General features: G+C 37.9%; 1 protein-coding gene across 8 annotated transcripts in view; it reads left to right on the top strand.

Moving 5' to 3' along the window:
• LOC126271952 (protein enabled) overlaps positions 1–17582 on the top strand; it is a 183358-nt gene that overhangs the window by 143061 nt on the left and 22715 nt on the right. For 4 of the 8 annotated variants that reach the window (XM_049974386.1, XM_049974384.1, XM_049974383.1 and 1 more), the window contains 3 exons: positions 1465–1620; positions 3780–3892; positions 11140–11241. In XM_049974386.1, the coding sequence (XP_049830343.1) occupies positions 1465–1620; positions 3780–3892; positions 11140–11241 (371 nt within the window). The remainder of the gene's footprint in view (positions 1–1464; positions 1621–3779; positions 3893–11139; positions 11242–17582) is intronic. The other 4 variants (XM_049974391.1, XM_049974389.1, XM_049974387.1 and 1 more) reach the window with 1 other exon arrangement.

The following is a 17582-nucleotide window of genomic DNA, read 5'->3' on the forward strand; positions in this document are numbered from 1 at the left end:
ATCCTTCCCCATTGATCGTGTATGGCCATAGCCTCATTATTGTGAAATTCTTATTCTGATCCAGACTTGAATCGCTATAAACTGATACATACAACATAATAGATCTGTGAGAAGTGGCACCCTCCCACAGTGACCAACAGCAATTTTCATATGCCTCAAGAAGCAAAATAAACTATGTAATAATGTCTTGGCACACAGTACTGATCATTATAGTTTCAGTGAAAATATGGCCCACTATTTGATGCTGCAGTATGGCATGGCACAGCATCCTCCAATTTTCTGACAATGGGGGGTGTTTTCCTGAAAGATGTGTGGGCTTTCGGTTACCAAATTCTTGTATTTTGACTTTTCACATATCCACTAAGGTGAACTCCTACCTCGCCAGTGAAGAAAACATATCAAGTACTGTGATTCCATAGACGTCAACAAATGACCAAAACTATATAGCCCACAGTATGCTAGATGGTTTTCTTTATCTTCAACTTTAATTTCTGCTTAGCTTTTTCACAACTACATTATGAAATCTGAGGTTGGACAGATAATCTCCTGAATATTTTGGAAGGTGAATACAGTATCATATCAGTCACCTTTGCCAGTTTGTTGTCTGCCAAGATAATTGGTTGACTGCTGCTTGTCTTGTCTTCAATTGTTGAGTATACTGGAAATTGATGATGTTCATTATTGTTAAATTGTTCAGCACTGTGGCATCTGGATATTTCCACTGAGGTGTGTTTACAACCTGTGCATATGCTTTATTGGCAAAATACTGTTCAACAGTGAATATTTGTTGTTCATGGGAAAAGTGCACAGGTCACGCATGCATTTTGGGCATATATAGATGTGATTTGTAGACGTCATGGAAAGCAGTCTTTGCAGAGATCACTTGTCCAGATGTGAAAATAAATTCCTTTCTGCTGCTGAGCAAAACTTTATTCATCAGTTAGTTCCATTAATAAACATTCCCTTTTCTCTTCTTGGCTTTATTTCCACTATTATCATCACTAGTTACATTAGCTCAAACACTTGGTTGAACGGCTATACTGCAGTCATTACCAAAACAACAAACGTCGCTTTTTAGTACTGCAACAGTGTGGCTTCATACTCTGCTTATGGCTGGGTCGTCGTCCTATTCAAGTAAGGAAACACTGGAAACAAGTGCTTCAAAATAAAGTTTGACATGGAATTTAGCAGAGAAAAATATTAATATTATGATCTGTATCCTGATCATGAATAGTCAGGGTATATGCGGTATGCTATTTTTTATCATTGTTTGAGATTAGCCCTTATTCCATGGAGCCACACAATTGCTTAACTCTCAAATGGACTACTATTGTCTTGTGTAAGGCACTCATTTTGGATTTTCTATTCATTAATAAATTGTCTAGTCATTTACCCCTCTCACATACTATGTGTAAATGCTTAACTTAACAAATAAAGTGTATTGTATCTTTTTTGTTTCTATAGGTTGTTATTAACTGTGCCATTCTGAAAGGTCTGAAGTACAATCAAGCAACTGCAACATTCCATCAATGGAGGGACAATAAACAAGTGTATGGACTGAACTTCAGCAGTAAAGAAGATGCTGATTCATTTGCAAGAGCTATGGCTCATGCCCTAGATGTAAGTCACTACATAAGTAAATGATATCATTGTTTACCTTGCTGATACATATTAATTATGCTACACACTTAATTATATTCATAACAAGAAAATCAGAGATAAACAATTAAAATAAATCCAGTTAATTTTGCTTAAAATCGAAGCTCAGTGAGTATGGACAAGTAAAACCACCAATAACCTTTTTTTCCTGGCAAAATTCACATGGAGTTAGTTATGGGGAACAGATGAGTGCTCTTCTGTTCCCTGTATGGGGAGCTGATATCATTGATCTGAGCCTCAGGACTATGATAGAATTTCATGTGAAGGGTATGAACTACATCTCTAGGCTTTTGTCTTGTCAATACATATCAACTCCCACCTCGACTTCGATGGCAGTGTCTGACAAGGGTTGTAGGATTTGATTTTGATCACAATAACGCTTTAATCATTGTTCTAATTGCTAGACCTAACACAGTATAAATCCATACTATGTTGCCTAGGTCTGAGCTTATGGAAGAGTGTCTGGCATTTCATGTTCATGCTCCTTATCCTAGATGTCCAAAACCCATATGCATGCCAGCTGTATTGCTTCTTCAGTTCTGGTAACAAATATGTTTGGTGTAGCCATTCTCAGTATTGTCAGGTTGAAATGTAAGCAAAGTATTCATTGTTTTTTCAACAGTGGATCAGGAAAAAGGCATAAAACCTGTTGTATCTTGATTTGCTGTGTTGTATACAAATAGCATTACATGCAGTAATGTCCCAGTCTTCCTGTCAGACAGCAGTGTTTATCAAGAACAGATCTGCTAATGTCTTATTAAAATGTTCGGTGAGGTCATTTGTCTGCTGGTGGTAGGCAGTTTTCTTCATGCAAACAGTTCTGCATCGTGAAAGTACTTAAGACACCGGTCTTGTCTTGAAAACTTTGCATGATCAGAGATTATTACACATGATGCTTCACACTTACAAATTATGTCTTTTACAGGAAACATGCTTATTTTTGAAACTTTGGCACTTGTATAGTTCCGGTGACTGCATAAGGAGTGAGATAGTGCCTCCGGAGGGATGGTCCTCAGTGTTTGGTATATGATATAGTGTTTCACATTGGATTGTGTGTTCTTCCTTGTCTCCGATCCATGCTCTAATGTACCCAAAATTGATGAAAAATGGCCAACAATCACTGACTGTTCCTTGGTAGAACTTGGAAGTAAAGGAAGCTGTGTAATAAATTCCTCCAGGGAGCTGTTTAATGGCAGTGTAGCGTGGTTCTTCACTGATGGCACTGAGGTGATTTTCCAGGGCTGTTTGTATTTGGCTTCCTTCTCAAGAAGGTGACAGCTGTTTTGGAGACAAGGCACTGATGATGATGTCAGAGCTAAAAATGTCATATAGAAGCCAGTCTTGGGGTACCAGTTATAACAACATAACTAAACAGTGGAAAATCCAAGGTAGAATAAGGACAGTATTAGGCAAAAGGTTAGATTGCTACTCAGCATAAAGTGGACAGATTGCTGATGGGCACAACAAAAATACTGCCAAACAAGTAAGTTTTCAGCCAGAAAGGCCTTCAATGGAATTCGACACACACACACACACACACACACACACACACACACACACACACTTTCATGCAAATGCAACTCACACACTCAAGTACTTCATACTAAAAATGCATTTAAAGATCACGCATAAAAGTGCATGTGGAGTTATTGCCTATGGCAGCAGACAATGCTCCTGTTCATACATACATACATACATACATACATAGAATGTTTTGCTAAATTACAATATTCCATAAATAAGTAAATCCCAGAAAATTCTAGAAATGAAAAATGATTGCAGATGGCTGAAATCAAACTTCTGACCCACACATTGCCAGCTAGTAACTGCAGTAACTACATCATAGCAGGCAACATACAACACATAGCAATGAAATATGGAGGGCCTAAGTAAAAGCCTATGTCAGATGAATATCAATTTTGATGACTTTGTTTTTAGTTTACTCTATTTTGTGGACAAAACTTAGGTTTTAAATATTAGGTTTCAGCCTGCTCTGTTTGGTAAATTGTTTCTTGTTTCATTGATAACATAGTTCTGACAAATAAATAAATATATATATATATATAATGGAGCATCTTCTACTTCAATAGTAAAGATTTTCTTGTGTAATGATTTTCCAGATCCTAGGTAACGCTCTGTCTAGGTCTCTAGGACAGCCTCCTTCTGTCTCAAGCACACAACCAATCTACCAAGTCTCCAGTAATGGGCAATATGAGGAAGACATGGGATACAGGTAGGACTGTTTCATTTGTGCGTCTTATCTTGGTTTGTCTTTTGATGTGTTAGGTTAAAGTGCAATCTTTTATAATGCAGTCACTTCACTTGAGTTCTGTTAAGCAATATGTATTTTGTTTCTTGTTGACCAAAAGGATTGATTTTGGCACATTGTTCAGTGTGATACAGATTTGTAGAATTTTCTAGTCAGAATAAAAATTGTTGCAAAAATATATGCTCCAGGTTCAATCATTGCCCATTTATGTATATTTCACATGCTGTATATGTCTCATACAGAAATTATAACAACAACAATTAATTGAGGAAAGCACTGGATTTCTCATTTTTGCTGAAAAGAAATTTTTGTTCAGTACCTAAATGTTGTTGATGCTCTATTCTTACTGTGTGATATTTCAAACTGGAAACTAAATACAGGCCTTTTTTGTCTGTTGTGTATTTACTGTGTCATCCAACTGTGCAACAGGTCCCAGAAACTGCTACAGTTTTGCACAAATTCAGTTTTAATAGGAGTACCTTAAAACACTGCAGAACAAACCAGCCTGAAAGGTGGCAGCACATTGTACCTGCAAAAATCAGTTAACTGATTGATAACATGACATGTACACAATTTCCTGTAAAGAGAAAAAATAGTGCTTAAATTTCTTCACATTTGCTCATTAATTGAAGAGCTTAACCCACATTTTTAATACCAACAGAGGGGGTCATATAGGAGAATAATGTGATCAAGTATACTTTATATTTTCTATGAAAAATCCTTGCTGCTTTTTTTCTGTTCAGCCCTCTTACAGGTAATTAAAACTATAATATACGTTGCAGGTGAAGTTCATTTGTAGCTGACACAGTAAAGTAGATACCCATGTTTCTTGGAAAAACTATAAACCATCCTCAACTTGAAACTGAAAGAAGTAGAGATAATCATTTTTGAGTACTCACAGTTCACAAATTGGTATTCTTGATGGTTCCTAAATACAGTCATGGGCCACGTGGAAACAGGAAAAGATGTGTGGGTCAGTTCATGTTATTCACCTTCAGTTAACATTCAAGTTGTGATAGAGTGTGCCATTGTGATTTACTAGTGTATCAGTAATTGGGAATGATTTTCTCCTGGCAATAACAGTTCTACAGCTATACTTATTACTTTTTTATTTTTCTGTTTGTTACTAGTTTTGGGTTGCAGCCATGATACCATGTTCCTATATAAAAATAGTACACGAAGAGGGAGTCTCAGATAATTTTTTTTTTATTGTATTAAAATGTCATAATATTACTCTTAATTTATGTAATACATCATAGGACATTAATCCCTACAAAACCTAAAATATATGTTCGTTAATTTATTACTTTGACTTCTATCCTTATTGTAGATAAAGTTGACTCTCCATGTGTCTCCAGGAAAACATAATTAAATTCCACCTAAAATACCAGGTGTAGAAGAATGAACTGGAATTTGCTTGCAATAATTAAACATCTGTTGGTGGAAACTGATAAATAATATTTTATTCTAAATAACTTTCACTGATATTTATACATTTGTCCCCCCTCTCTGGCAGGTTATGAATGCTACGTCAAAAAAAGCAGTTCTTCTTTTGAAGCGAATGAGTCAGTGAGCCATTTTCGTATATTTTCATACGAATTGAAGCATTGTTCACTGAGAGAATGTCCCAGTGATGGAAATAGGTGATAAACGGATGGAACTAAGTCTGGAGAAAAGCTGCATGACATAGTATTTCCCAGCTGAACGCTTTGATGTTTCCCAGACCCGTAATGCTGTGTGTCATGGGGTGTTATCGTGGAGCAATATGACTTTGTGTTGCCTTTTTCTGTATTCAGGTCGTTTTTCATGTAATGTTTGATTTAAATGAATCACTTGCTATTGTTAACGATCGGTGTTATGGTTTCATCATGTTTTAGCAACTCATAATAGATGACACCCTTATGATCCTACCAAACACAGATCATGTCGTCTTTCCAAAGTGATTTGGTCTTGCAGTAGATGTTGATGATTTGCCCGGATTCACCAATGATTTACGATGCTTTGGATCTCAAAATACATCCATTTTCCATCACTTGTCACCATTCAATGGAGAAGCAACTTTCTTTTGTATCTGGCGAGCAGCATTTCACAAGTGATCTTTTGATTTGCTTGCTGTCTTTATTCAGTTCATGTAGAACCCATTTTCCCACTTTCTGCACCTTTCCCATAACTTTCAACTGAAGAGAAATGGCTTTCTGCATCACATTCAATTGTTCCACAAATTCCTGTTTGAGTTTGAGTATCATCTTCTCCAACAAGGCCGGCAATTCGTTGTCTTTGAAGTTTCTCAGTGGTTTCCCGTGCTTGTCATTTCTCACATCAAAATAACTACTTTTAAATTTTTTGAATCACTCAAACCACTGTTTTTCCCAAGAGCATGCTCACTGAAAGCTTCGACAAGTATTCGATGCAATGCTGCAGCAGTTTTCTTCAAATGATAACAGAAAACCAATGCTGTCTGCAAATAGTAGTTTGTAGGCACAAAACTAGACATGTTTACAGGTTTGAAACAGATGCCAATATATGGAAGTTGGTTTACTGTGTGTTGACATTCATCATCAGCTGTTACAGGAAGCAGATGGAGGCACAGCAGACACAGTCTCACTGGCCCTACACTGATGGCTAGCATCTTCTATAAAGAAATTCTGGTTTCATACTTCTACACCTGGTATAGTTTAAGTTCCAGATAGCTACATAATCCGGCAAGCATAGTAATAAAATAGGAATGGTGAACTGCCAATAAGGATTAATAATAGTAGTAAAATTGACAAGAAGGAATAATGACAACACACCATATAGTCTAAATATAAAAAAAGTATAATCAGCATACATTGTTCAGAGCAAAGCTTCTTTCATAGATGTCCATTTGGCACAAATACAAAATTGTAGAGAGCATCTTAATCCAAGCTAAACATCAAATATTCAACAGCATATTATGGAAATAAGAGTGGTTAGTACATTTAGAGGTGTAACATCTTGTTGTACTTTGTACCAAGAATGTAAGTATTTCAATGCTTGGCAGTGTTACATCACAGAAACATCGCAAAGATGTATTAGCAAATATGTAAGTCATTGGATAACGCAGAGTTAGAAAATTTTCAAATGCACGTTAACGTAAATGGGATCCAGATGTTGACATGAGTAGATGACAGATGCTGGGCATCACCAAATAATTCTCTCTCTCTCTCTCTCTCTCTCTCTCTCTCTCTCTCTCTCTCTCTCTCTCTGTCTGTGTGTGTGTGTGTGTGTGTGTGTGTGTGTGTGTGTGTGTGTGTGTAGTGTAATCTAATTAAAAATTCTAAAACTTGTATGAAAATTGCTGTATATAAGAAGATAGATATGAGTCACACACTAGTTTGAGAGGTGCAGACAGCTTTGTAACTGATGAAGAAATCAGATTGTAATTGTGTTATATTAGTAGAATTCAACAGATATAATGCTACCATAGAAGAAAAATAAAATCTTTGGCATGATTGTATGAACTGTCCAATGAAGCAATTGGGAGATACTGTGCCAAAACAGAAAACAAGTCACATAAAACTCCGAGGACACAACTTACGTACACCCAAGTTGAAATTGCTCATACTGTCAACATGCTACTTGGCAGCATCACTAGCTAACAGCCAGGCAAAGATTACATAGGTTATGTCATATACTGACTAAAGAATATCAGATTGTCCTGTGTTGAAATCAACTGACTGTTGCAGACGAAGCTAATTGTGACAGCTCACATATCCAGATTGTGAATAGTAAAATAACAAGTAATACAAAACGAGAAAGAGAGCTCTGATATGTGTGTAAGTACTACAATAAAATTAAAATATCAAGACTATATTAAAAGATGGAGATGATGGAAGAGAAAGCGTCACAGTAAGCCACATTCTGAAGAGGAAGTAAGCTGTGAACAAAAACGTAGAGATTTGGCAAAGAGCAGGCGCTTACACCATCAGGGTATAGGAACTCAAGACAGATCATGCAGGATACGTATGGTACATTGTGAATGGTTCCAATAATTTATTGCCAATAAATGGAACTATGAACACGTCCTGGTTCACAGGCAATTTTTGTGCTTATATTAGTTTGCACAACATGCATAGGTGCGCATTTGTCAAACCAAATCTTCACAATGAAGAACTGCACAAATATCAGTTGGAAATTTCTTCACTAACAAAAATTCACCTAATAATGCAAATCCTTGAATTATCGCATGTTCACCCACATCTTTCAAAGAACTGTGCCGTACTCCTGAAGGAAGAAAATTGAATACTATTTACTAGTGTGAGTGTTACTTTGTTGATGTCTGTCATGTGAAGAACATGCAGCTCTGTTTCTTTGTAAAATGTTGATCAAAATCAACCAACTAAATAGGCTTCCTAGTACCTGTAACCTTTAATTATCAGGACGTTTCGTGGATGAGTGCTGGACTCCGAGCATCACCACACATCGACACAGCTCCTCTGGAAGCAACAGTTTGCCAATTCACACACACACACACACACACACACACACACACACACACACACACACACACACACACACACACACACACAGAGAGAGAGAGAGAGAGAGAGAGAGAGAGAGAGAGAGAAGCTGCAAGCTGCACTTTTAGCAAAGTACAGTTTTAAATTCTCTCTCTCTCTCTCTCTCTCTCTCTCTCTGTGTGTGTGTGTGTGTGTGTGTGTGTGTGTGTGTGTGTGTGTGTGTGTGTGTGTGTGTGGCAAATGTACATTATTCACACAAGCCAATGCACTCCCAAGACTCTAATGTCTAGCCAGCTAGCCAGATAATGTTTCTGTAACACCTCCATTTGATGAGCTGCAGTGGTTTGATGACTGAAATTCAAATTAGTGACTGGTTGCATAATGTACCCACATAAGTCATGATTATTATTACTTAAATATCTCATTACAATTTTCATGTCATATAACACCTATTACATTACTCTTGAAGTGTGTGATAGTGAGGGGATTAAAAAAAGTTACTTGTGACTAGCTATTCATGTACCAAGGTTTTCGTGTTCTTCATTAGATTAGAAAAACTTTCCGTCCACGGCTCATATTGCTGGCCTTGTTACAGTAAAAATTTCTAGTTGCAAAGACTGGAGAGTAGGGTGTATGTTGAAGGAATTCAAATTCCGTACGCATCATGGCAGCATTAGATGAATGGGCAGTATAACAGCACAGCCCAAAAGCAACTGAATGAAGATCTCCATCTGCTGATAGCAGTATGATGACATTAAATGTTCTGTCATACTCATGTAGTCTTCAGCCATTACTGATCTTTCATCCCCTTGTTTGAATACAAAAGTTTGAGAGTCTTAATGACAAGCTAAGGCGTTACTGCCCACTCACTTTTCTGACTAGTGCTGGTACACTTAAGTTCCATCTCCTATGACGATAGTTAATAGGAATTCAGTACTTTCAACCTATAAATAACGCAAAAGTTCCTAATAGCAATCATAATCTTGATTTTCCTTTCTGTTGTATACTCAGTCAACATGGTTCCCAAATCACAACACTTTGAAGGACTTCGGGCCTTGTGGGCAATATGATGTACCAAACTCACTATATCATACATTTATGTCTGTACGTGGATGACAAACTGCTAATTTTCTTTGAATATACATTCCACTGCCGCTCAGTATGTCTAATCATGTTCTGAAGTAACCGACGTATAGGTAAAGTAATTTTTTTAAATTTACGACACCACTTAAAAACTTATTGTAGCCATACTGCAGGCCCATTCTGTGGCTGACTTGCTGTGTTTTACATTTTAAGAACACAGAAAGAGTTCACCAGATCATAACACCCCTTTTAGTGCATAATATCTATGTAGTCGTCATTTTTGCAGAGCCTCTGCGTCTTTATATGGTGTCCCTGCACATTTTTGCTGTCTGTCACCTTAGTTTTTCTGTTCATGAGCATTACTACTGTCAACTTTAGTAATTCTTAACACACATTCTTTATCTTCACTTTCAACATTTTCCTTTTGTCCACCTCCATAAGCAGTGTTCAGCTTTCCTAGGTCCTTTTTATTATACTTATGGTATGAATGGGTTGTAAGTGTGTGGTTTCATATTTCTTATCAAATTTGGTAAACCAGCTTAATATCTGTATGTTCTTAGTGCACTGTATTATAAAAGGATTGTTGGGTTGAGATTTGAGCCAGGTACTACATAGTATTCAAAAATAAAACACACAGTACAGAAGCTGCATATAACTGACTCTACTGTTTTTATTCCACACCCTTTCTGCTCCACCTCTCACAATGGAGTATAATTGGTTTATAATTTTGCACACACATCTTAATGGATTTAAAGTACAGTAGCAATAATTATAACAAAGTAAATTAAAAGTGGTTATATTTAAGTGGGGCATATGTAACAAGATGATGTTACATACATGCTTCACACACTACTTATTAAAATGTAAAATTTAAAATATCTCTCTCTCTCTCTCTCTCTCTCTCTCTCTCTCTCTCTCTCTCTCTCTCTCTCTCTCTCTGTGTGTGTGTGTGTGTGTGTGTGTGTGTGTGTGTGTGTGTGTCAAAGAATATATTATGTATGTTGAAATGAAATGATGATTAGTTACTAAAATGTGTTCACTAAAAAAAGGTGGTTTTTATGCTACACATCTGCAATAAGAGAAACTAATGGGTTTGCAGTGCTCCACCATTCCTATCCCTTGATCCTCCTCCTCCTCCTCTTCCACCTCCTCCTCCTCCTCCTCCTCCTCCCCCCCCCCCCCCCCCTCGTACTCTTATCATTGTTCTCAGCTCTCCTACCAATATGCTTTCCTTTCTGTGTAGTATATCTAATCCTCCCCCTATACTTCCTTGCCAACTCCTCCATTGCTTGTACCTCACTACATCTCCCACATCCAACCTACCCCATCCCACCACTCTCCTATTCTCAAACTCATCTACTACCAACCTACCTCTCCTAAGCTCTGTCTCGCTTCCCTCCGGATCTCCTCACATCCTGCTTCCTACCCTTGGTCTCTCCCCCCACCACCATCACCGACCATCTCCTCTCTCTCTGTTTCCTATACTGTTTGTCATTTTGTGCGTGCATGTGAGAGGACAAGCTGTATAAGTTCTTATAAATTTATTGTATGAAGTAATTATGATACTGTGTATGCTGCAAACAAATATTTACAGCAACACTGCCAAGAATATTGTGAAGATAAAAAATTGGAATGGTATTATTGCAGTAAGACGCTATGCCTTCCTCGAGTGTCCCTTCATCAACAGATGCCATGCAGTGTTGCAATAGCATCACGAATCCCAAGTCCTGGCGGGGGGACCAGTTCGAGGTATGAGCTTAATGCTCAAGGTATAATTGGGTACATTGGACATAATAGCTAACAAAATGGTGTGGGCATACGTTTACAATAGATACTTTAGTATTAAATTATAGCTGGCAATGGTTGGTGGTATTTAAACTAACCACATTTGAGATTTCTGCGTATCACTAATATCAGCAGTAACAAAATGCTTTCCAACAAGAATTTTGCATTGCCCATCGTCACACAATATTTTCTGGTAGTGACCTGAGCAGTCAGTATTTTCATTATCCAAGGTGTTCCTGCTCAATAGTAGCTGCACCCATGTGTTAATGACTGAATAAAAGAGAGAGTACTTCCATTCCCTGAAACTGGGATTAGTGGGACCAACCCGACATTGCAGCGGAAGATATTGAAACTTCAGCTTTTGCACCCTGTTCTAAAAACATGGCCCCTGGTTGCGAGTGTCTGATTACTTCTCACATTTTCTCTCGCTTTCTTACTTCTATAATTTTCTTAATTGTCTTTTCGTTTCAATTCTTGCTGTAAGATCATATTCGGTGTCGTCGTATTTATTTTTGTTCGTGTCAGTTAAGCTCTGCTTTATTTGTATGTAGGAGCTCATCTTTTCTTAATATAGCCATTAGCATCTAGTTTGATATTTGTTGGTATATGTCCAAATGATATTTTAAGACAGATCCTGATGATTTAAGTAACATTAAACACACAGTTGATTTTTGAATTCAGTTTTCTTCCTACACAGTTGAAAGAGAAAGGAGGAAAAATCAAGTTACATAAAATGTTCACATATTTTCTTAGGAAGAGTTAACATCAAAGATATTCCAAAGATAACAAATTTGAACATAAATTGCCTAGGGTAAGGTTACGATCTGTAATGCATTTTTCCCCACACTTAACCTTTTGATTTAATATTTTATTTGCATTTTTTATTAAATAATCACTCTAGACAGCAGAAGAGTAAATCTAGAATTCTAGAAGCTCTATTTAACTTCCTCATGTTTTCCAGCAAGGTCACCATGTGATGTTGTATTAGTGTGTATTGTTTAGATTTATGAATTATTTGATCTTCCAGTTATTTGGATATATTAATGTCATTTATATAAATGTTATATAAAAATATCAGACATTTTTACTCTAAATTTGCAACAGTTTGAATGAACTCCAGCAGGAATTCATAAAGTGCAGCTATAATACGAGAAGTTACACCTCTCCCTTTCAGTTGCCTATGTCTTGATGCCAGGAAACCACTACTTGCTAGATATTTAAATAGATGAGTCCCACGAGGACAGTCAGTACACTTTGTTAAAAAAAATGCTCAGTTACAAAATATCCTGTCTCCTAAAAACACACACACACACACACACACACACACACACACACACACACACACACACACACAGTTTGAGCCTTACTGTAAGGCAGGAAAGGACACAATGTAACAAGTCATCTCCTGCAGTTTAAAGGGAGAGTGATATAAATTCTTCAATTATGTGTTAATGTTTGTTAAACTAGATAGTTTAGTGTCACAGAATACAGAAAAGAGGTGCAGTGAAACTTATCACATTGGAAGTCAAACATTCCATCAGGATGATTAGTTGGTTGTTTTGAATTTAAGGGACTAAACAACGAGGTCATCAGTGCCATATAGTATTCTTCCCAAGTCTGTACCTGAAGCACCATACTGCTGCCAGACATTAAAGGCAACCCTAAAAAAAAGTAAGTGCGTGCGTGTGTGTGTGTGTGTGTGTGTGTGTGTGTGTGTGTGTGTGTGTGTGTGTGTCTCCACTATACTTTCCAGAAGTTCACTAATGATGATGCCAATAAAACAATTTGTATTTTTGATTAGTCTCAAGAAGTTACGAATAAAATTTTCTGAAGCAGTCTCTTAAAAAAAAGGGAGAGGTTGTCTTTTTATTCAGGGTCATCTTTACATAGGTAGATACTGCAGGTGACAAAATGTCTGTATGTGTGAAGCAATATTTTTTTTCCTTCTTCTCTCCTGAAAAATGGAGCTTCTAAAATTATTTTTTCCTGGCAAATGTGGATTAATGGAAGCTATAGAAGAGGCATAATATGTTGATGGACATTCTGTTATGGAAACAATTGCCAAAACTGTGCATATCTGTAGGCTGTGAGCTGCTGCTCACTTTCCACTTCAAATTCACTCTCTCACACAAATCTGCAGATGGGTATATTTTAGAGTGGTGTACTTAAAGCAGATAGAGTGATAAGCCAGTAGCACGAAAGCTAGTGAAATACCTTGAGCATTTAGTGTGTCTCTGTGTGTCAAGCTTTTAGTGTATGCCTGTGTGTCGCATATCAATCAGAAACTTAAGGTGCTGATTTAAATTCCACATTTCCATGCTGCGGCTTGCAACATGGGAATAATGTAAAGTGAAATGGATTATAAAACACAAATGTAAATGTGTGGCAGAACTTGAAACAGCTGTGCAAATTTCTTAATTTGTATACACCAGTTTCGAGACACTCTAAATTTGATCAAGCTATATATGAACCACGCATGGCACATGACTTTTGTTTTATACCAGTTATGAGGATAATGTATATGCATATGTTATTCACTTGAATATAAACAAAATTCAAAACTGGCCAGTAGTGCCCCAGAGATCAAATGAATGATAATTTTTGGTTATGGGCATCAAGGAATCATAATATCAGACCAACATTCATGTGGAACACGTCTTACAGCAACTTATCATCATGACTTGATATTTAATCTTTACAGGAAAAGCTTTCATAACTCAAAATTTAATGTTTATTTTCTATGGCAACATAACTTGTAACAAACTGAAAATGTCTTGACCAGTAAGCCGTGCCAATATTTTTGTGAAGTCTGATTTCGTACTTTCTTCAATCTTGTTAAAATGCGACCAGGCTTCAACTTATTCCCAAAGAGGAAATAGCAAATACCTGCACTTTGTTTTCCTTCTCTGGAAGAGTTTTGTGCTGCTTTCCCTTATACCAAAACACCATCAGCAAACAGCCACAGAATGCTACTCACCCTGTCCAACAGATCATTCATGTGTACATGTTGAATCACCTAGAACTTGTAATTTGTAATATATTTTGAGTAGATTTCCCCACCATGTTATAGTTCTGGGTGGAGATTTTAATTTGCCAGATATAGACTGGGAGACTCAAAAGTTCATAACGGATGCCAGGTGCAAAGAATCCAGTGAAATTTTTTAAAGTGCTTTATCTGAAAACTACCTTGAGCAGTTAAACTGAGAACTGACTCATGGCGATAACATATTAGACCTTCTGGTGACAAACAGACCCGAACTATTTGAATGAGTTAATGCAGAACAGGGAATCAGTGATCATAAAGCGGTTACTGCATTGATGATTTCAGCTGTAAATAGAAATATTAAAAAAGGTAGGAAGATTTTTCTGTTTAGCAAAAGTGACAAAATGCAGATTACAGAGTACCTGACGGCTCAACAGAAAAGTTTTGTCTCAAGTACAGATAGTGTTGAGGATCAGTGGATAAAGTTCAAAACCATCGTACAATATGTGTTAGATGAGTATGTGCCAAGCAAGATCGTAACAGATGGTAAAGAGCCACCGTGGTACAACAACCGAGTTAGAAAACTGCTGCGGAAGCAAAGGGAACTTCACAGCAAACATAAACATAGCCAAAGCCTTGCAGACAAACAAAAATTAAGCGAAATGTAGTGTGAGGAGGGCTATGCGAGAGGCGTTCAATGAATTCGAAGGTAAAGTTCTATGTACTGACTTGGTAGAAAATCCTAAGAAATTTTGGTCCTATGTCAAAGCGGTAGGTGGATCAAAACAAAATGTCCACACACTCTGTGACCAAAATGGTACTGAAACAGAGGATGACAGACTAAAGGCCGAAATACTAAATGTCTTCTTCCAAAGCTGTTGCACAAAGGAAGACTGCACTGTAGTTCCTTCTCTAGATTGTCGCACAGATGACAAAATGGTAGATATCGAAATAGATGACAGAGGGATAGAGAAACAATTAAAATCGCTCAAAAGAGGAAAGGCCGCTGGTCCTGATGGGATAACAGTTCGATTTTACACAGAGTACGGGAAAGAACTTGCCCCCCTTCTTGCAGTAGTGTACCGTAGGCCTCTAGAAGAGCGAAGCGTTGGAAAAGGGCACAGGTCATCCCCGTTTTCAAGAAGGGACGTCGAACAGATGTGCAGAACTATAGACCTATATCTCTAATGTCGATCAGTTGTAGAATTTTGGAACACGTATTATGTTCGAGTATAATGTCTTTTCTGGAGACTAGAAATCTACTCTGTAGGAATCAGCATGGGTTTCGAAAAAGACGGTCGTGTGAAACCCAGCTCGCGCTATTCGTCCACAAGACTCAGAGGGCCTTAGACACGGGTTCACAGGTAGTTGCCGTGTTTCTTGACTTCCGCAAGGCGTTTGACACAGTTCCCCACAGTCGTTTAATGAACAAAGTAAGAGCATACGGACTATCAGATCAATTGTGTGAATGGATTGAGGAGTTCCTAGATAACAGAACGCAGCATGTCATTCTCAATGGAGAGAAGTCTTCTGAAGTAAGAGTGATTTCAGGTGTGTCGCAGGGGAGTGTCATAGGACCGTTGCTATTCACAATATACATAAATGACCTGGTGGATGACATCAGAAGTTCACTGAGGCTTTTTGCAGATGATGTTGTGGTGTATCGAGAGGTTGCAACAATGAAAAATTGTACTGAAATGCAGGAGGATCTGCAGCGAATTGACGCATGGTGCAGGGAATGGCAATTGAATCTCAATGTAGACAAGTGTAATGTGCTGCAAATACATAGAAAGATAGATCCTTTATCATTTAGCTACAAAATAGCAGGTCAGCAACTGGAAGCAGTTAATTCCATAAATTATCTGGGAGTAGGAATTAGGAGTGATTTAAAATGGAATGACCATATAAAGTTGATCGTCGGTAAAGCAGATGCCAGATTGAGATTCATTGGGAGAATCCTAAGGAAATGCAATCCGAAAACAAAGGAAATAGGTTACAGTACGCTTGTTCGGCCATTGCTTGAATACTGCTCAACAGTGTGGGATCCGTACCCAATAGGGTTGATAGAAGAGAGAGAGAAAATCCAACGGAGAGCAGTGCGCTTCGTTATGGAGATGATAGATAAACTCCAGTGGAAGACTCTGCAGGAGAGACGCTCAGTAGCTCGGTACGGGCCTTTGTTAAAGTTTCGAGAACATACCTACACTAGAGAGTCAAGCAGTATATTGCTCCCTCTTACGTATATCTCGCGAAGAGACCATGAGGATAAAATCAGAGAGATTAGAGCCCACACAGAAGCATATCGACAATCCTTCTTTCCATGAACAATACGAGACTGGAATAGAAGGGAGAACCGATAGAGGTACTCAGGGTACCCTCCGCCACACACTGTCAGGCGGCTTGCGGAGTATGGATGTAGATGTAGATGTACCGCAAATATTGTGGAAATGAAAGTGTTCGAGATGAGTGGTTTTCGCAGTGCGAAGGGTAGTCAGAGACTTGTTAGCCAGTAAACAGAATGTAACAATACCTCTAAAGTGTATTATTTGTGTAAACATATACTTTTTGAAAGGGAACAAGGCCTTTTGATATTAACAAAGTAAAAGTATGGTAAATTATGTCAGTGGTGTTTGTTGCAAGATTCTAGTGCGAGTTGTTTACAAAAAACATATTCTGAAAAGTGCACACACTGACACTTGTACAATACACACCAAAGAACAACACAAGTGCATACATTAGTTATGTGGATTCTGGCCAGTAACAAGACAACTGCTTGTCACAGGATGTCTTCAAAATGACCACTGGCAGTGAAAATACACGCTTCCAGCTGATATGGAATGACTGATCCACACTTGTTTCAATGGAGATGTCTGAGCAGGTTACAGTAATACGTTGTTGAATGTCATTGGCTTTAGTTGGTATGTCCTTGTAGACAGTGTCTTTCAGCTTTCCCCACAGGAAAAAATCTACAGGTGTCAAATCTGGGGAACAGTCCAGCCAAAGTAAAGGTCCTCAGTGTCCAATCCTAAGATTTGGAAACAATTAGTGAAGACATGCTGTAGTACTTCGCACAGTATGGGCTGTACAGCCATCATGTCTGTATCACTGTCTCCTCCTAGTCTGCTAAGAAATGTCTTCTAGAACCCATGGAAGAAGGTGGCTCTCTTAGGAGGCTACGATACTTCTGCACTTTCGGTGTTCCATCTATGAAGCCTGGGCCTATGAGCTGATGGTTCACTATCCTGCATCACACGTTTACACATAATGGACGCTGACGTTTCACCTGACGTATCCAACAGGGATTGTCAGCTGACCAATAGTA

The sequence above is a fragment of the Schistocerca gregaria genome, chromosome 5 (genome assembly GCF_023897955.1).
Source record: "Schistocerca gregaria isolate iqSchGreg1 chromosome 5, iqSchGreg1.2, whole genome shotgun sequence".
Taxonomy (NCBI): Eukaryota; Metazoa; Arthropoda; class Insecta; order Orthoptera; family Acrididae; genus Schistocerca; species Schistocerca gregaria.